This window comes from Spermophilus citellus (genome assembly GCF_964194105.1).
Source record: "Spermophilus citellus genome assembly, chromosome: 7".
NCBI lineage: Eukaryota > Metazoa > Chordata > Mammalia > Rodentia > Sciuridae > Spermophilus > Spermophilus citellus.
The window spans coordinates 74,419,560-74,440,041 of record NC_138188.1 but is presented as its reverse complement, the minus strand read 5'-3'; the positions used below and the strand labels follow the sequence as shown (position 1 = coordinate 74,440,041).

At 37.8% G+C, this 20,482-nt stretch overlaps 1 protein-coding gene across 7 annotated transcripts; it reads right to left on the bottom strand.

Annotated features, from left to right (window-relative positions):
* Positions 1–2,177: 2,177 nt before the first annotated feature.
* ZNF639 (zinc finger protein 639) lies at positions 2,178–20,069 on the bottom strand. 7 transcript variants are annotated; one of them, XM_081300825.1, is made up of 7 exons: positions 19,384–20,058; positions 17,519–17,745; positions 16,449–16,519; positions 14,069–14,179; positions 10,655–10,789; positions 9,719–10,522; positions 2,178–5,509 (listed from the first exon to the last, which is right to left on the bottom strand). In XM_081300825.1, exons 2-7 carry the CDS (start codon positions 17,596–17,598, stop codon positions 5,478–5,480), a joined length of 1,233 nt encoding a protein of 410 aa, XP_081156951.1. In that variant the 5' UTR covers positions 17,599–17,745; positions 19,384–20,058; the 3' UTR covers positions 2,178–5,477. The 7 variants fall into 7 exon arrangements, with proteins under 7 accessions (XP_081156951.1, XP_081156947.1, XP_081156946.1 ...); XM_081300821.1 differs by lacking the exon at positions 2,178–5,509 and having other exon boundaries at positions 5,522–10,522; positions 17,519–17,735; positions 19,384–20,068; XM_081300820.1 differs by lacking the exon at positions 2,178–5,509 and having other exon boundaries at positions 5,522–10,522; positions 19,584–20,068.
* Positions 20,070–20,482: the final 413 nt, after the last annotated feature.

Below are 20,482 nucleotides of genomic sequence, written 5' to 3'. Positions count from 1 at the left end.
CGAGCACGCTACTGCTTCAGCCACATCCATAGCCCTCCCATTTTTTTCATTAAAAAGAAATCTGGTAAATGGAGATTATTGCAAGATTTAAGAGCCATTAATAATGAGATGGTTATTATGGGACCTGTTCAATCGGGATTCCCCAATTGTCTGCTTTGCCAAAAACCTGGTATGTTTTAGCTATAGATATTAAAGATTGTTTTTTTCTCAATTCCAATTCATCCTGAGGATAGCCCACGTTTTGCATTTACTATCCCTGCACTGAATCATGAAGGTCCTGATCAGAGATATGAATGGAAAGTACTCCCTCAAGGGATGGCTAACAGCCCAACTATGTGTCAAATTTATGTTAGCAAAGCAATCCAGCCACTTAGAAATCAAAATTCTGAACTACAAATATTTCACTATATGGATGATGTATTATTAGCACTCAAAGATAAAAACACATTGCTAGAATGTTATGCCACACTTACAAACTTATTAAAAAATTATAATCTAGAGATAGCAATAGATAAAGTACAATTAAATTTTCCAATTAATTATTTAGGAGTTCTATTATCCTCAACCATGGTCCGTCCACCAAAAATTCAAATACAAGTAGATCAACTCAAATCACTTAACGACTTTCAAAAGTTACTAGGAGACATAAATTGGATAAGGCCTTATCTAGGCATACCAACAGGAGAGTTAGGACCTTTATTTGATATCCTAAAAGGTCCATCAGATCCAAATTCACCCTGAATGTTAACACCTGAACAAGAAAGGCATTAAGAATCATTGAAACACATATGGAAAATATGCATTTGGATAGAATTGATATAAGTTTGCCTTTATTATTTATTGTACTACCAACAAAAAATTCCTACAGGAGTATTTTGGCAAGAAGTTCCATTATTGTGGATACATTTATTTTATTCTCCTAACACTATTCTTACTACGTATCCTGAGGCTGTAGGACAATTAATACTCAAAGAAATAAAAGCATCAAAGGGAGTGTTTGGAATTTCTCACAATAAAATTATTACTCCATATACTATGGATCAAATTGATGAGTTAGCTAATGAGTTAAATATTTGGGCATACATATGACATACGTATTTTTTCTACAGTAGAAGAAGCTACAAATTTTCATAAAAGGTTCCATTTCAATGCTAATACTTTACAAAAGCATTTTAAAATAACTAAGGAACAAGCTAGACAAATAATAAAATAATGTCAAAATTGTGTGACCTTTTTACCACAAGTTAATCCTAGAGGACTGATACCTAATCATATTTGGCAGATGGACTTCACACATTTGCCAGAATTTGGAAAATTAAAATATTTGCATGTTACAGTTGATACTTCTTCTGGACTTTTGATGGGCTCCCTTCATGCCGGAGAAAAAACTAAAGATATTATAGCTCATTGCTTACAAAATTTTGCCACTGTGGGCATTCCAAAACAGTTAAAAACAGATAATGCCCCTGGCTATACTTCTACCTCTTTTAAACAATTTTGCTCATCATTTGGCATTACTCATATAACAGGAATCCCATACAATCCACAGGGACAAGGCATAGTTGAAAGAGCTCATCAAACTATTAAAATGTACTTATTAAAGCAAAAAGAGGGAATTGGGAAGGGGTATATATATCCCCCAAAGATAAACTTAAAATAACCCTTTTTACTCTAAACTTTTTAAATTTGGTTTCATCAGGGCTTCGTGCTGCAGAAAGGCATATGTGTCCAAAAAATGTACATAAGCCTAAGGTACTTTGGAAGGATATTCTGACAGGACAATGGAAAGGTCCTGACCCACTGATTGTCTGGAGTTGGGGGTCTGTTTGTGTGTTTCCACAGGGAGAACAGCAGCCGATTTGGATTCCAGAGAGATTAACTAAAGCAATTTCTACAGACCAAAAAGAAGGTGATTTGGCTCAAATCCATAACAGCTGATATTCAGAACTCCAGTTTGGCTATTCTTACATCTGTGACAGTGATTCTCCCACACCTGGAGGCTAATGAATAATGAACACCATTAAGGCCTATTTCAAATGTAAGAAACCTTGAGGCTTGCTTGTGGGAATACCTTCAGACCCATTATGCAAGTTACAGGAAGAAGGATGGAATATCATAAGAAGAGTCAAACCCAGGTGGTAACCAGAATGCTTTTTTTCAATATCTATTTTATTATTGCCTTTTCCCACATCATGAACTTTTATTTTATTTTTTGAGCTCATACAGACCTAGGTTAATATTTTTCTGATCAGTTCTATTTTATGACTGTGGAGTTTTTAAACATTGCAATGGAGATTTCACCTGTGTAAAGCTACAAGACCTTTACTATTGTCTTATGTGTTGTATGTTATGTTTGCACACTTCTGTTTTGTGTTGTATGTCTGTATGTGCGTATGTCCATATATATGAGGAGTGCTCATGAAAAAATGGATCCGAATATTTTTTTATTCACGTGATTTAAATGATTTAATTTAAATTGGGTAAACAGCTGTTGATTGTTTTAATATTCGAACAAAAAAGGAGGTTAACAGATCTGTTTGTTTACTTTTACCTTTCCTTTTCATCATATTTAATAATTCTGTTCAGGATAATGTAAATTGTTCAGAAAATTGTTTTCTTAGTGCCTGCTGGAATGTTACATAATTTTTTTTTTTTTTAGCCATCATTGCCAGAATTCCTATCTTCATCCCAGTGCCAGTGAAGACAAAGATAAAACTAAGCTACAGCTTCTTCGATAGCTATCACAGTAAACTGTATAAACTGATGCATCAATGAATAACAACTCAGCAAGTGATGCTCAATCAAGGAGTCGATTTACTTTGGAAGGAAATGGACAAATTAATAGATTCCTCTGCTTTGAACTGCTTGCAGAACTTGCATGGACTATGTATTACTTGCATGCATTGTAAACTATCTGTTGGTACAGTGAATTGTGGTATTGCTGGGGTATCTTTGTTGATGGTGTCATCAGTGGTACAATTTTTCTAATAAGAGCTGTCATTTGGCTTGGTGCCGTGGCATTTTGCATCCTCCTCCCTTTCTGCTTGTGATGGTCTAAAATTTGGGGCCAACAGAGGTGAGGCAACGAACCTCACCCCCCTCCCCCACGTGCAAAGGCCTATCCACAAGTATGGTTGTATGCTGGACCGGTAGCCAATGACGGGTAAGATCCAATTACAGTTGTACCAACCTAAGACAGGAGGCTGACACCTTGAGGTCAGCTCATCCGATGACAGGTAAGGACCATATGTAGTATTGGACACCCTAAGACAGGCACGGTCCCTAAGCTACATGCTTGTTGTTTAATTAAACAGAAGGGGGGGAGGTGTTGAGAGCCACAGTTTAGTCAGAATGATGCCTGGCATTTTTGCCAGAGGGAATGGTTGAAAGGTGACTCTGCTCCGGTGGATCCTGCTGGGAATAGGGCGGATCCTGCTGCTTCGGGCACCTGCTACTTTGGAGTTCCTGTTGAGTTCTCGAAGGGTTCTGATAAAATTGGCGCCCGGTGGAGGCAGTGTGTTCTCGGGAAGTGTGTGTAGAGTGTCCGTGAGAGTTTGGGAATAAAGGTTGCTGTTTGAACCTACAAGGCAGTGTGGCAGCTTGGTTATTTTGTGCCCAGCCAGACTGCGGCAATTAAGTGCCTCTGAGTTTAAGCCCAAATTTTAAAAAAATCAAATCAAATTTGCCATCCTCCTGCCTCAGCCTCCCAAGTTGTTGGGATTATAGATGTGTCCACAATGCCTGGCCCTCAAACTATATCCTATGGCTGATTTTTATAATCTTTGTAATTCTTCCTCACCTAATTCGGGTTTTCATAAAGTTCACAAAAATGAAAGTTTTCCAAACTAATAAAGTGAATCACAGTGGACTAAATGTTTGTGTCCCATCTAAAATTCTTGAAATCCCAACACCCAGTGAAATGAGATTATTATGGGGAATTATGAAATAATTCCAAACAACTGTTAGGCTTTAAAGTCTTGGGTTTTTATTTTTAGTTGTAGTTGGACACAATATATTTTGTTTATTTTTATGTTGTGCTGAGGATTGAACCCAGGGCCTCGAACGTGCTAGGCAAGCACTCTAGCACTGAGCCACCACCCCAGCCCTAAAGTCTTGGTTTTTAAACTTACAAATTGAACATATAATTGCATATAAACATGAAAATTATAGGACTGAGGTAGGGCTCTCAGCTACCATACACAGGGCTTTGTTTCAATCCCTAGAACCACTAAGGGGACAAAAAATAAATAAAAACAGGAAAATTATGTGACAAATTTTAGCTTTGTGAATTAACATTTTATACCAGAAAAGTAAATATTTTTTTTCTAAGACTTTAAATATTATCTTAAAAGATTAATTTATGGAAAACTAAATATCAGGAATATATATGAATCTATAAATTCAGTGTTGTGAAAAAAAATTATCTTGCAATACTCTCATCAGCATCAGAACTGAGGTTAAAAGTTACAAAGGATATCTGGAGGTATAACTCAGTGGTGAAGCACTTGCCTATCATGGGCAAGTTCTGGGATTGATCCCTACTTTCTCCCACAGAAAAATTACGTTTCAAAGGGATTTATATTCAAAACTTTGTCCCTAATTTGTAGGCATGAACTGTGTTGCTGTAGGATAAACCTGACTAACCAAATTTGTGTCTCTATTAGGATTAATACTTGGTCTTAATTTACTTATGTTCACTTAAATCCCTAATGAACACTGTTTTTTTGGTAAAGCCATCTACTTCTTTACAGGACTGTGGCCATTTGATTTTTATTAGCTTTTTCAAATTTATATAACACATAGTGCTTTATTTTTTTAGTTCTAGATGGCATAATACCTTTATTTTATTTTCTTATATTTATGTAGTGCTGAGGATTGAATCCAGTGCTTCACACATGCTGGGCAAGTGCTCTACCATTGAATAAACTACAATCTCAGCCCCACATAGTGCTTTCTTTAGGCATTAAAAATACATTAAAAATTAAACACAGTAGTTTGGAAAATATATTTTACTTTAAGCTATAAAGTTAATTGAAAAGTGCTAGGAATTAAGTTAATCCAATGCTTTGTAAATTAGATTTAAAGATTAGGAAGGGTGTTAGTCTTTAAAGCCTCTGTGCCTTACCTGCAACAGTTCTGAAACCACTTAACAATAGGTTATAGACCCAGTAAAACTGAGAAATTGGTTAATATGTGATGGTGCATTCTCAGGGAAACTTAAGAAAGATGATTTAAAATGGTAAAGCTAGCAAATTTATAAGCAGATAAAGGCTTTTGAATAGTGTACAACCATTTTCAAATTCTAGAGTACAGGGAAATACTTTGAAGTTTCAGAAGTAATAATTCATTGCAAAGTGATGATTAAAACAAAGGCAAGAAAAACAATAATGACCCATCTTTGTTCACTGCTGCCAAAAATTCTGTTGTGTAATGTTCATAAAAATCATTATGTATTCTGCCTTGAATTGTGGATCAAGTCACAAAAGAATACAGTGGCAGTGTCTTGTCCCTGAAAGGGGAAAAAGCCCAAAAGTAGTTAGAAAATTTCTTTTTACATAGGTTTTCTTTTCCCAAACTTATTAAGCCAAAATACAGCCCAATTACTTTAGCAATTTATGGACAATCATAGTCTTATTTGAAAACTGTTTTTATTGGACAAACTCAGTGGAATATGACCTCATGCTGTAGATTTATCAAAAAGTGGGAAATTATAAACCAGGCTCGGGGGTGTACACCTGTAATCCTAGTGACTCAGGAGGATCTTAAGTTTCAAGCCAGCCTCAGCAACTCAGCGAGAACTTAACTTCTCACTACATTACCTAGTACCAATGTCTCCAAAACAACAAACAAACAAAAAGGGTTGGAAATATGGTTCAGGATTAAATGTCCCTTCTTTCAGTCCCTGGTACCAAAAATAAAAGTAGGAAACGATATGGTTTTGGGTTTTTGTTTTGGTACCAGGGGTTGAACTCAGAGGCATTCGACCACTGAGCCACATCCCTAGCCCTATTTTGTATTTTATTTAGAGACAGGGTCTCACTGAGTTGCTTATTAGCACCTCACCATTGCTGAGGTTGGCTTTGAACTCAAGATCTTCCTGCCTCAGCTTCCTGAGCCTCTAGGATTATAGGTGCACACCACCACACTCAGCATGTTATGGATTTATGCCTCTTGAGTAGTTTCATTGTAACTCTTTCATTTGCTACTAATACCTAATCAAGAGTGAAGCAATAAAGTACAGATTTCTTTTCAGTGCTAGGAAAAGCGCTAGGAAAGCACATCCCAAATTTTTTAATTTTACTTTGAGACCTAAGATGTCTAGGCTGTGATCCTTCTGCCTCAGCCTCCCTCGTAATGGGGATTACATGCCTGCACCAACAAACTTTTTTTTTTTTTAAACACCAAGGCATTAAGGTTTGCTTCCTAAAATTCAAATTCCCAAAGCTAGATGTGTATCAGAAAGTATAAAAAACAATTATCAAGAAGTTAGGTGAATGACTAGGTTAAGTAGTCATGCAAAACACCCCAAGGACAAAGATTAGATTTACATAACATGGTATAATGGAGACATCACTAAACTGTAAGCCAAATGACTAGGATTCCACTCCTGCAAGGTATTAAGTGGGTATGTGCTCTTGGCCTCATAACAACCTGATCCTGTAGCAAACTGTAGGTGGGTGTTGTGGCACTCACCTGTAATACCAGCAATCTGGGAGGCTGAGACAGGAATATCACAGGTTTGAGGCCAGCCTGGCAATTTAATAAGACCCTTAACAATTCAGTGAGACCCATCTCAAAATATAAATAAAGTGCTGGGGATGCAGCTCAGTAGCAACACATGCCTATGGGTTCAATCCCTAGTACCAAAAAAAAAAAAAAAAAAAAAAAAAAATTTAAAGTGCTAAAATATTAGGTCTTCTGAAAAACATTTGTATCAGCAGTCTTACCAGGAATATTGTAATCAGATGGAATGTTTTTAGGAATACAAGTATGCTTATATGACAAAAACAGAAATAAGGTTTATTATTGAGACCACATCTTGATAAATTGTCCAGGCTGGCCTTGAATTTACAATCCTCCTGCCTCAGCCTGCTGAGGGGCTGGGATTATGGAATAAACACTAAGACCAGCAATATGATGGAATGGATTTGAATATTTGTTGTAGCCACCCATCTCAAAATAAGACCAAATTCCGGGGTTGTAAATTGGTCTTTTCAACTGTATCAATATATCTGGGAAATAATAATGTTTGCAGCAATGCTTATTAAATTTGAAAGCAACATCAGGCATGGAGGCACAGACTCAGGAGACTAATGCAGAACTATCACAAGTTTGAGTCCAGCTATAGCAATTTAGCCAGACCCTGTCTCAAAAAATAAAAAAGCCTGCAGATGTAGCTCAATGTAGAATACCCCTGGATTCAATTCCCAGTACTGAAAAAAAGAAAAAAAAATGTACAATTCTATCTTCTTAGATCATTAAAATAGAGTAAGAGGACTAGGGAAGGAAGGAGGGGGAAAGAATGTATGGATAAAGGAGTGTACTAGGAAATGGAGAAAATTATGTGCATGTATAAATGTCACAATAAACCCTACTAGTATGTATAATTACAATGTTCTAATAAAAACATTTTTAAAAATTCTGTCTTGAGGGGCTGGGGATGTGGCTCAAGCGGTAGCGCGCTCACCTGGCATGCGTGCGGCCCGGGTTCGATCCTCAGCACCACATACAAAGATGTTGTGTCTGCCGAAAACTAAAAAATAAATATTAAAAAAATTCTTTCTAAAAAAAAAAATTCTATCTTGATATTATTTTAGAAGCTATTTATTGATCTGTGGTTGTTTCCCCAAATTCATGTTAGAAGTCCTCAGTACTTCAGGCCTTATTTGAATCTTTTTTTTCCCCCCTGGTTCCTGGGGATTGAACTCAGGGGTACTAGACCACTGAGTCACATCCCCAACCCTATTTTGTATTTTATTTAGAGACAATCTGAGTTGCCTAGCACCTGCCTCCTGAGCTGCTGGGGTTACAGGTATGCGCCACCATACCCAGCCCTTATTTGAATGTTTATCAAATTAAAATGAAGCTAGTAGTATAGTCCCCAATACAGGATGACTGGTATGTCTATAAAGAGGAAATGTGGAAACAAGACTTAATACAAAGAGAATACCCTATGAACATGAATATGACCAGGTATAAGCCAAAGAGAGAGATCTGGAACAGATTCTTCCCTCACAGGTTACAGAAGGAACAAATTGTGCCAATCCCTTTATTAACTTCTGCCCTTCAGAATTTCAATAAATTTCTGCTATTTAGGCAACCCAGTTTGTAAATAATTTGTTATGATAGCTATAGTTAATTAATAAAAATAATAAAGCTAATTTATCATTATCACACCAGCAACTCCTTATCACCCAGATCTTCCTAATTTAATAGTTTAATGAGTTTTCTCAATGTATAATTTGGTATCAGAAGTTTGGGCATTAGCCAGGGGTAGTGGCCCACACTTGGAATCCCAGTGGCTTGGGAGGCTGAGGCAGAAGGATACCAAGTTAAAAGCCCAAATTCAAAGTGAGCCTTAAGAACTAAGTGAGACCCTGTCTCTAGATAAATAAAAAGGTTATGGAGATGTGGCTCAGTGGTTAAGTGTCCTGGGGGTTAAATTTCTGGTACCAAAAAAAAAAAAAAGAAGTTGGGCATATCTTCATAGTCCTATAATTGAAGATAAAAGGTCAAATCAGTTATGAAATGGTTACTTTTTTTTGTCTATTGCTTTACCGTCTCCCCAATCTCAAAATTATTCAACAGATAGGGGATTTAAAAAATGAAAAACTGCCCCCCAAAATGGCATTTTCCCCTACTATAACGAAGACTTCCTACTGTTATTAATCACAGAGTCTACTGATTGCTTAGGGTTAATTCCTGATGGGTATTACAAAAAGGGGGGGTGGTCTTATTAATGGACTGTGAATGAACTTAAATGTATTTTATGTTCTTTTAGTTCTGGTAGTGCAGTAATTTAATAACTTCATACACAAAAAAACTAAGCCTATCTTGCGTTTAAAAAGGTTAATAGCACCATGGTTAAGGAAGGAAAACTGTAGATAGTTTTTTCAGTACATGTTTCTTCTCAATTCATAAAATTGAACCACATGCAAGACACCAAATTACAGTCACCAAGAATGATTAAAACTATATACTACCATGCAACTGAATACCACAATTAAGGTATAATTACATACTGGAAAATGTTACTTGTTAAAAGGCAAATCTCATGTTTTTAAAATTACCCATTTTAACATCTCAAAAAAAAAGGTTGAATTTATTATTTCACAAAAACATTATGTAAATCAAAATAAAGAGAATAATCAAGTTGTTTCATGGACTGGAAGGTGACTTATTAATTCCTTTTCATTTCCAAATCTCATCAAGCAGTCACTACATTTATGAGGCAAGTCAGCCGAATGCTTGAAATCTAGATGAATTTTAAGATCTTCGATCTGTCCTGTTGAATATTCGCAATATTGACATAAATAAATCCCTTCAGATAGGTGTGAATTTAAATGCTTGCAATATTCTAGCATACTTGAAAAGCCTTTCCCACAGTCATCACAAACATGAGGAAATATTTTAGTATGTTCAATAGCAACATGCCTGTTAACATTTGTATGAAGTCTACTCCGAAAACCACATACTTGACACACAAAGAAGTTCTTACATTTGTCAAAGGTAATTTTGCTTAAGAGGCTGTATTGTCCGTGTTCTCCATTGTTATACTTATCGCTTAGTTCTATTAATTTACACGCATGCTCATTTACAACATGGCTATGCAAGTCTTCTGGATCATTTGTTTCATGTTCACAGAACTGACACAAGTACTGTTCATCACAGCTGTGCTCCTGGAAATGCAGGTAGAGTTCACTGCTTGAGGAGAACTGCATGTCACACTGCTCACACCAATACAGGTGATCGCTAAAGTGGGTGTCTGCAATGTGCTGGCTGAGGTTCTCAAAAATTACTGTCCTGTAATCGCAGTATTTACAAATGTAGGGATCTTCTTCATGTAGTTTGGCATGTTCAATCAGAAGCATATTGGTAGAGAAGCTTTCCTTACATACTCGACACACATTTGAATCGGTACGTTTATGCTTCAGGATCATATGCTGTTTTAAATCAGAAAAATATTTACTATTGAATTCACAAAGTTCACATTTATAAAGGCCACTGCTATTAGCTCTCAGTAAAGGCCATTTCTGCTGAGCAGTCACATTCAAAGCTTGGCTCTTGTCAAGAATTTTACAAAGTTTAGCTGGTGGTTCTTCATCAGTTTGGTCTTGGAGGCTCTCGGAGGAATTGTTTTCTGTCTCTATGTCATAATCCTCAGAAATGGCGTGCACTTCTACAGCAATGGGGACATCTTCAGCGGTGTGAACTTCTATAGGACTCTCCTCTTGAGTTTGCTGGTTGATTGATTCGGGTGAGTCACACTCTTCATCACAAATTTCTACATCAGCAGATTTTTCTGAAAAATGAAATGATCCTATTATTATATTACTGTTATTCAATTGATCAATTAGATAGATACCACAGTGGTATGCACTGAGTTTTTCTCATAGGTCTATAGAAATATGCCAATATGATTAGTTTCCCTAACCTGCAGAAAAGGCAGTGTGATCTATAATTCTAAGCACAGGACTGGGAACCAGATAGTTCTGGTTTCTGTTTCTGGCCTTGATTCCATCTGCAAATTTTGGCAAGTCATTTGATGTCTCGGTATCAGAATCATCATCTGTAAAAAAAAAAAAAAATTTGGAAAAATGTTTATTATTTATATCAAAGCACTAAACATTATAAAATAAAGCAATAACTATTTTTGATATAATTTTGAATTCCAATAGAAACTAAGGACTTAGATTTAGCCAGTAAGAGATGTTATCTATATACCACAAACAAATAAAACAACCTGCCCAAATAAGCAAATGCTTTTATGCCCCAATTAGACAAGAATACATTTTTTTTTTTAGTTGTAGTTAGACATTTTTTATGTGGTGCTGAGAATCGAACCCAGAGCCTTGCACATGCTAGTGCTCTACCGCTGAGCTACAACCATAGCCCAAGAATAAACACACTTTTTGAACTTGCTTAGGAATTTTAAGTTTCTGAGTTTGAATAAGCCTTTATTTCCTTAGCCCATGTTCTACCAAGTTAGCATGGGGAAATGGAAATGCAGGTCAATAGACAAAACTGGGTTTCAACATGTTTTATTTTTGCAGTACTGGGGCTTGAATCTAGGGATGCTATACCACTGAGTTAAATACTCAGCCCATGTTTTTTTTTTTTTAAATAGACTTATAAGTTTCAGATTTATAGAAAGTTATGAAGATCGAGTTCCTATGTATCTCATGCTGTTTCCCCACTATTAACATCTTATAGTACATTTGTTATAATTAATGATGGATATATTACTTTTTAAAAAAATTATTACTATTTTTTTTTTTAGTTTTAGGTGGACACAATATCTTTATTTTACATTTATGTGGTGCTGAGGATCGAACCCAGTACCTCAAGCATGCTAGGCAAGCACTTTACCACCAGGCCATAATCCCAGTCCAATGACAGATATATTACTAGTGATACATTAATATCCCACTTTACCCAGTATGTCTTTTTTCTGTTCCAGGATCCCATATTATATTTAATTATCCTGTCTCTTTAGGCTATTTTGAGGACTACTGGTCAGGTATTTTGTAGAATATCCCAATAATGGAATCTGCTGTTTCTTTTTTATGGTTACATTGGAATCATGAGTTATTGAGCAGCACAATTCTGAAGTAAACTGTGATGTAAATGTGATACGCTCTTGGTAAGAGTGCATACTATATCAACATGACTTGTAACTGTTGATGTTGACCTTGATCACCTGGCTAAAGTAGTAGTTAGTTAGGTTTCTCTACTTTCCTTTCATACTTTATCACAATTAAAGAGTGAGAAGTTATGTTCTATCTCCTTGAGAAAAAAGGAGATAGAACATAACTCCCCTCTACATAAATAAATTTCTTCTATACAGGAGATTTGTTTTATATCCCTTATTTGTTTATTCAGTCATCTACATCAGTATAGACTTTGGATATTTAATTGATTCTTTAGATTATAATTTGATTTTTTTAATTCCCCAAATTATTTCAGCTTTGGTTATTGGGAGCTCTTTCAGATGGATTCTTATGCTCCTTAAGCATTCCCCTAATAAGTGTGTGTGTGAATGTGTGTGGTTTCTAGGTAGTGAGGTTTTTTTTTTTTTTTTGTACCCAGGCCCTTTTAACTTTTAAACTTTAAGTATTTCCTTTTTCCCTCCCTCTCATCCTCTCTCCCCCTGGTCTCTCTCTCTCTCTCTCTTTTTGTACTTAACTACCATAGGTATAAATCCCAGGTCCTTTTTATATTTTATTTTGAGACAGGGTCTTGTTAAATTGCTTAGGGCCTTGCTAAGTTGCTGAGACTGGCTTTGAACTTGCAATTTTCTTGTCTCAGCCTCCTGAGACAACTGGGATTACAGACATACACCACTGTCCCTGGTTTCCTCCCCTTTACTCCCTTTGATTTTCATGAGATGCACCCCACTTTCTTTTCCCTGTCTAGCTTCTACATATGAAAGATAACATAAAAGTCATAACCTTCTGAGTTTGGCTTACTTTGCTTAACATAAGGTTCTGAAGTTCCATTCATTTTCCTGCAAATGACATAATTTTCTTTATGGTCCTTAGTCCTTTTTAAAATATTGAGATAAGGTCTTGCTAAGTTGCCCAGACTGGCCTTGAACTTATAATCTTTCTGCTTCAGCCTCTTGTTTTGTTTTGAAAGGACTTTTCTGTTCTTGCCCCAGACCTAACGTCAACTATTTCTCCAGGGAACTTAGTTCCTTTTACTTATGAATGGTATTGGAAACCATGATATGGACACAAAATGTCACCATTGCTCCTGAAGTATCACTGCTTGTAGGTCCTCTCAGTTTAACAGAGCAAAAAATGTGTGTGTATACTACCGCATCTATTAACACTAACGTATATCAATCTCAATCTATATCAAGCTAAACGTAAGTTCACAATGATAGCCCTGAGTCCATGTGTGCTTTATAACATATGTTTCTGTGATTATAATAGGAGTCCAAGGAATTCGTTGTGTCAGTGATCACTGAGTTCATGTGTGCTTTATAACGTATGTTTCTGTGATTATAATAGGAGCCCAAAGGAATTAGTTGTGTCAGTGATCACTCAGAGAGAAGACAGTAAGTGTAAGTTGTTATCATTCTACTCAATGCCTAGAAAATAAGAGTCAATAGGAGATACAAGATTCATAACTGTTGATGTTGACCTTGCTCACACTCTGTTCATTAGCCTTTCAGACTGAGAGGTATAGCTGAGTGGAAGAGCTATGGAAACACTGTTCTTAACCTTCCACCATAAATGCTCCCAACTCCACATCACTCCTGCTTTGCCACCAATTCCTACACAATTAAAAAGGATTTAGGAAGGTGTGTTTTTTATTCATATGTCTGGAAAAAAGTTAAAAAATGAAATTACTTACTTGCTTTCTTAAAAGAAAAATACCAAAAACTACATTTTCCTAAGTTATACCAAATTCATACTCTTGCCTGCTTTGAAATCATTAACTCAATATTTTATATCCCCCCCCCTTTTTTTGTGTGTGTGGGGGAGATACTAGGCATTGAACCCAAGGGCACTCTACCACTAAGCTAAACCCATAGTCCTTTATTTTTTTGAGACAGGGTTTTGCTAAATTGCTGAGGCTGGTCCCAAATTTACTATCCTCCTATCTTGGCCTTCCAAGTTGCTGGGATTATAGGCATGTGTCACAACACCCAGATCACCTACCATTTCAAATAAGAAAAAAAAAATGTAAAAGCATTTATTTTTTCTTTTAGCAGTGTTAGGATCAAACCCAGGGCCTCATTCATGCTAAGCATGGGCTCTACCATAGAGCTATCTATATACTCAGTCACTGTAAAATCAATTCAAAGAGAAGTAAGTATTTTGGAAAATATTAAATGTACCTTTGTTGTCAAAATATTTTAAGTCTGGCTGTCTCATAGAGCAGACACTGTAACAATGATCAGAAAAAATCCCATTGAATCCATCTGCAATTCTGCTTATTCCAGAGGAATCTGAATATAAAACAATAAAAGAAAATTTTAAAATGTTTCAAACATACATATATCTTTAACATATTCAAATTCACATTATTTTCGAAGATAACTCCCTCCCTCCCTCCCTCCCTTCCTTCCGGAACCCAGGGCCTTGTGAATACTATGTAAGTAGTACTCTACCACTGAGCTATATCTTCGGCACAAATTTTTTTTTTTTTTTTTTTTAAAGAGAGAGTGAGAGAGGAGAGAGAGAGAGAGAGAGAGAGAGAGAATTTTTAATATTTATTTTTTAGTTCTCGGCGGACACAACATCTTTGTTTGTATGTGGTGCTGAGGATCGAACCCGGGCTGCACGCACGCCAGGCGAGCGCGCTACCGCTTGAGCCACATCCCCAGCCCATGAGCCACATCCCCAGCCCAACACAAATTTTAATGATAAAAAAAATATAGCATCTATAATGAAAGTGTATTTTTCTCAGTTTTAAACTTTTATATTTCAGATCTAATACTGACATTTAGCTTTAAGAAAAGCATAAATTACAGACTTTAAAATATAATAACTTTGAAATACATAAGGATAAAATTTTCCTTACAATCAGAATCTCACAAAATACAAATACATAGGGCTGGGATATAGCTCAGTTGGTAGAGTGCTTGCCTTGCATGCGCAAGGCCCTGGGTTCAATCCCCAGCACGGGGGGGGGATTGTTAACTGCACAAAACAGTGAGAGGTATGCCATCAGGCAAAGACAGCATAATACATAGAGGAAATGGCCTGAGGAGTCCAATGAAAGCTTCTGAATATAATCACTTCAAGTTTTGCCTGGGAAACACCAGTAAGCAGTAGACCAGGTTTAATTTCCTCAGATAAGAAGAATAAGAGCATGGAGTAAGCTAACAGGTATGTCTGAGACTGTCTCAAATATGTGTAAGCTATATCAGAAATGGCCATAAAGACCTCTTCATATTGCCAATACATCACAGCCAACTTCAATCACATAGTCAAATTGAAAGTTCACATTTCTGAAAAGAATGTATAGGATAAAGTTTTGTTCCCTCAGTAATGAAAAACATTTTCAAATTATCATTGTGTCTTAAGCACAGTTTGGTAATCAGACAGGCAAAGCTCAATTATGCTATATAATTCGTAATGATGGTTAACAAATTTTAAATATCTATAACCCATGGAATTATGAAAATTAAATACAGTAATGTCTTTAAAGTTCTAACATGTCTGTCTCTAGCACATGGTAGATAATAAGGAATATATATTCAGAGAATTTAAAATTTATCTGACCTAAAAATTGATCAGATATTTAAGTCTTATCTAATCATTTGAGAAAATGGATAAGAATACAATTTCTTCGAAAATATACACACTCACCTTTAAATTAATTAACTTATACACTAACCTGAATAACGAGAAGGGTGTAAAGTCTTCCTTTTTCTTTTTTTAGGATACTCATTCATATCTTTTCAATCTAAAAAGTAAAAACATTTAATAAATATCACAAATAATTGTTAATGTTGTAATAAGAATTATTTCTAACCAAAGAATTGCACTAAGAAATGTGTGTGCCACATGAAAATAAACCTTGTACGAGAAATGCTATACAATGTCTCTGTTTATATTTTGGATTACTTTTCCTATTAAGCTTAGAGACAGGACACTGATTTCTGCATTCTTTCTAAGATGGAGAAATTCTTTTTCAAATGTTGTAATGATAAGAATTGGATAATTATAATAAAACTTATGCTTAAAATTTTTATTTTAAAAAGCCCATTATGCTATCAAATCCCATTTCCTGAAATTGGGAATATTTTTATTCAGATTTCAAGCTAAAGGTGGATACACTAAAAAATATAAAAATTGTTACCACCTCTGTATTGACTCACAGCTTCCAGAAAAAATATGCATCACATAGAACCTCAGAATATAAATAATTTTTAAGAAAAAAAATCCTTAACTTATTGATAAAGTCACATTTGCTATTCTACCGAGTCAGAAAAGGTGTGGCAACCATTGTATGATTAATTTACCATCAACTGTTTTTGTTTTTTTGTGGTACTGGAGATTAAATCAGGGGCACTCTACAATTGAGCAATACCTAGTCCTTTTCATTTTTTATTTTGACACAGGTTCTCACTAACTTGCCCAAGCTGGCCTTGAAACCCCCTTCCTCCTGCCTCAGCCTCCCAAGGTGCTGGGATTATAGGTGTACACCACCATGCCTGGCTCCCACATGAACAGTTATAAAACAGTTATATAATTTTATATACCACTTACTTGGTATAATTCTTAATATTTCAGTGAGGAAAAATGAATTACAAAGTTTCCACAGGTGGTAAAAAAAATACCTGTAAGTTAAACATGACAAAAGTCATATAAGTAAAAGTGTGGCTCATTTCTGAGATTCAAAACTACAATTATTCCAGATATTTAATTAACTAGAAAAGTATAAAGAAATAATTCAAGCATAATACTCTTTTGAGTGTATTTTACTAAACACTAAAAATTGTATATACTGATGTGATTATTTATATAAATTTTTCATATTCCTTTGACTTTACCTTCTAAAGTTATAGCTATGAATGACCTCAAAATAGAAATAAATCTGCATTAATATTTTAATCTATTCAGCTGAATGGGAAGTAAACATAGAGAAAACAAATACTGAATCATAGACCTGAAATGGTTAAGGTTCTTAACCAGCCATACAGCAAAATGTGAACCTGTTATGCAAAATCCATAACACCCTCCCCAAATTATTATTTACTCCTTGTTATTGATTAATCAAAGTTGGCTACTAAGTAGTGAGGTTGGGATTTGAATATAAGTCTAACTAATTTTATTAGAAATTTTTTTTTTTTTTGGTCCTGGGGAATAAACCCAGGGCCTTAGGTTGCTCTACCACTGAGCTACATCCCTAGCCACATCTAACCAATTTAGAAACAAAGTCTTCAATTCCTTTATTTAGTGTTGGAAACAAATAGGGAGATAAAGTCACCAATCCAGTTCCAGTAGATTAGTGTTTAAATCAGAACTACCCCCTCATTTCAGAAGAGTGCCTGTCCACAGAAGCATGGGCAAGGAGGGAATGCCAGAAACCGAAATCCAGTCTCATGTGCTGTTTTTAAGAAAAAAGACACCAAGGTGATTTTCTCATTTCTAGTGATAAAGAATTGAGGGGCACATACTATTTTTGCTGCTTTACTAAGTTCTGGGTATATCAGCACTAGATGCAATCATATAGTAATTTATTACTTCAGTTTATTAAGGATTTTCCTAACCCTTATTCTAGATTGTCTTTTAAAAAATTCTGTGATGTACACTGAGAGGCTTACTGTTCAACCCACCTCAATTTTACTGATGAAGAAACATATTCAGTGAAAGTCAAGTCAACTAAGAAATGGCAAAACCAGAGATGCAAATACATGTCTTCTGATTCCTGGACATTGAATAATTCTAACTGTATGTGGGTACATCTTCATGGCTAAGCACTGCCACCACCAAGTTACATCTTGTTTCCAGTTCTTTCTCGGCCAACAATTGTAAGGAGGGGAAGACCATCACCTAAGAAAAACTGACAAACACGAATTTTACAGAAATGATATAAATGCTTCACCCAGCATATATAAAATGCCCACCCAACAACCTAAAGAGCATTCTTTTGAGTTTCCAGCCCAATCCAATGCATCCAAATATCAAAAAGGCTATTTTCAAGCTTCAGAATTCATATTCTATACACTATAAAACAACAAAAACTTTTTGTATGCATAATTATCTTGATGAAGAAATTTGATTTTTTTAATTCAAAGCTATCAATATAAACATTTATTCACTAAAACAGGTTTGGCAGCCGAACACACCTATAATCCCAGCCACTGGGGAGACTGAGGAAGGAGAAGCATAAGATCAAAGCCAGCCTCAGCAATTTAGCGATTTACCTTATCTCCAAATTAAAAAAAAAAATGTTATTTTTTTAAAGGGCTGGGGCTGTAACTCAGTGGTTGTGCACCCCTGGATTCAGTGTCAGTACCAAAACAAATATTTGCTTACCAATTCTCCTCCTATCACAAAGATTTTGAATCACATGCAACTTACCACTCATTCCCCTCTCCCCACTTAAGTACAAACTATACATGTTTCCCCGCGGGAAAATTAAAATTACTAAAAAAAGCAAATCACCTACAATCCATTTACCTGGAAAAACTACTATTAACATTTTGGTATGTACACCTACACTTCTTCCTATGATGTGGTATACATTCACAAAAGGGGGGGGGGCTATAAGAAGCATTTTTTTTTTTTGAAAAAGTATTTTAGCAATACAAGTTAGTATCTTTTCACCCGTCATTTTTTTCAACAAGAATGTCTATATACAAAAAACAGTTCTCATACTGTGCCTTTTGTGCAATGCAAAAGTCTTTCTTGCTAAATGCTATAAGACATCTTTACAATAAGAAGCTACATTTTAAACAAGTTTTAAAAGAGCTAAACTTTCCTTTTTATCTTCATAAAAATAAGTATATATTTTCTAGATTTTTTTTTTAAATTGAAACAAAATGTTTCAGGAAAGTATGAACTAGAGTCCACTATATATCCAACTCGGACTCAGTCTCTACTGAAATACTCTAGCACAATCGGTATCTCTTTGTAAGGAGATAAACTGCTTAATTTACTGGTGTCCCTAGGCTGCACTTCAAAGAAAGCCAGAGAGGGTGGCGGGAGGGGGGTTAAGCACCCGAACGGGTGGGTCTGGGCAGCTCTGGGAGACTGGGCGCCTGGACCGACGCGAGCACCAAGATGCGCCGCCGGAGGGTCACGGACTGCCAGGCAGGGCGGGAGGGCCAGCGTGGCACCACGCCGCAAAACACATGCCCGTCCGGGCAAGAATCCTCGGCCCCCGCCGCCTCCACTGAGAGCCACGCGCCCGCCTGGACCCGGCCCAGCCACTAGCGGCTGGCGCTGGGGAACTCCTAACCACGACCCCAAGGGCGCCCTGAAGGAAGAGGCGCCGGGGGCCTCAGCGTCCTCGGCCAGTCAGGACCTGCTCTGGGGGTGGGGGAGGGGACGCCATCCCGCCTTAAACGAAGGCAGGGTTTCAGTTTGAGGAAGCCTCCGGCCCTTCCAGCCCTCTCCCGTTGGAAGATGCGCCCGCACGCCGGCGTCCCCTGCACCAGTCCAGCGCACAGCCCGTCCGCTCCTCCCTCACACTCACCGTTTCCCCGGGGCCCCAGCCGGCCCAGGCACAGCTGAGGTGGCTGCGGCCGAGCGCGGGCGGAGAGGGCCGCGGGCGGCGGGCGACGCCGCTCAGGCCCTCGCGCTCCAGGGCGCTCTCTCAGGACCGGCCCTCTCCCTCCCGCGCGCCCCAAGCCCAGCCCGCTAGGCCCCAGGCCCAGGCTGCGCGGCCACACTCACCGCCTCGCTCCGCGCCTGCGCCGCTCACCTCGGGGGCCAGAGGAGAGGGCGGAGAGGTGACGAGGTGATGGAGGGTGGTGGGGGGGGGGCGGGTGCACGGCCCTGCCGCACACTCGGCCTGGGAGGGACCACCGGCCTCCACCCCGGGGGTGGCCCGGAGGCCCGCGCCCCCTGCCGGCGCCTTTCCGCCGCCGCAGGCCCCTTCCGGGCGAGGTACCGCCCCTCCCGAGGAAACGCAGCGAGTGATTCCACCGCCTAGAACTGCTCCTAGCCAGGCGGCCGGACGAACTTCCCCCGGCTGCTCCGTCATCCCTCCCGCGCTGCAAGGAACCGAAGAAGCGCGGCGTGCCAGCAGTCCCCCTTGCGACAGTGCTCTCGCAAGGGCGGTAACGCGACTGATCTTGCCCAGGTTAGGCAAGGCAGATGGCATTTCAGTCCTAAAGCATGCATGCCAGCACCCTGTTGGCGACAAAAAGGGCAAGGCCGCGTCATGGTTTTACCGAGGCCCCACAGAAGAACCACACCGGGCTAGGATCGTGTCCACATGGAGAAGTGACACTTGTTAAGATCTTGAGTGGCTATTAGGCTTCAGCCCGTTTCGTTGGCTCAAGAAATCTTGGAATGAACGTGAAATTATATAGAGTGCTGGATTAGATTATTTCACTCCTTTTCCGACCTAGAGGTTCCTTGAACAGCTAATGAAAGGATTAAATTGAACGAGCATAAATAAATTTATGAACACGGTTTTTAAAATGACCTGTAGGGCTGAGAATACAGCTCAGGGGTGAAGTGTGTACTTTGCAAGCGCGAGGCCTGAGGTTCGAGGCCCAACACCATCACAGAGAAATCAAGAAAGAAAGCAACTTTTAAGTGTGATCCTGTTGAATACCCTTCAGCCC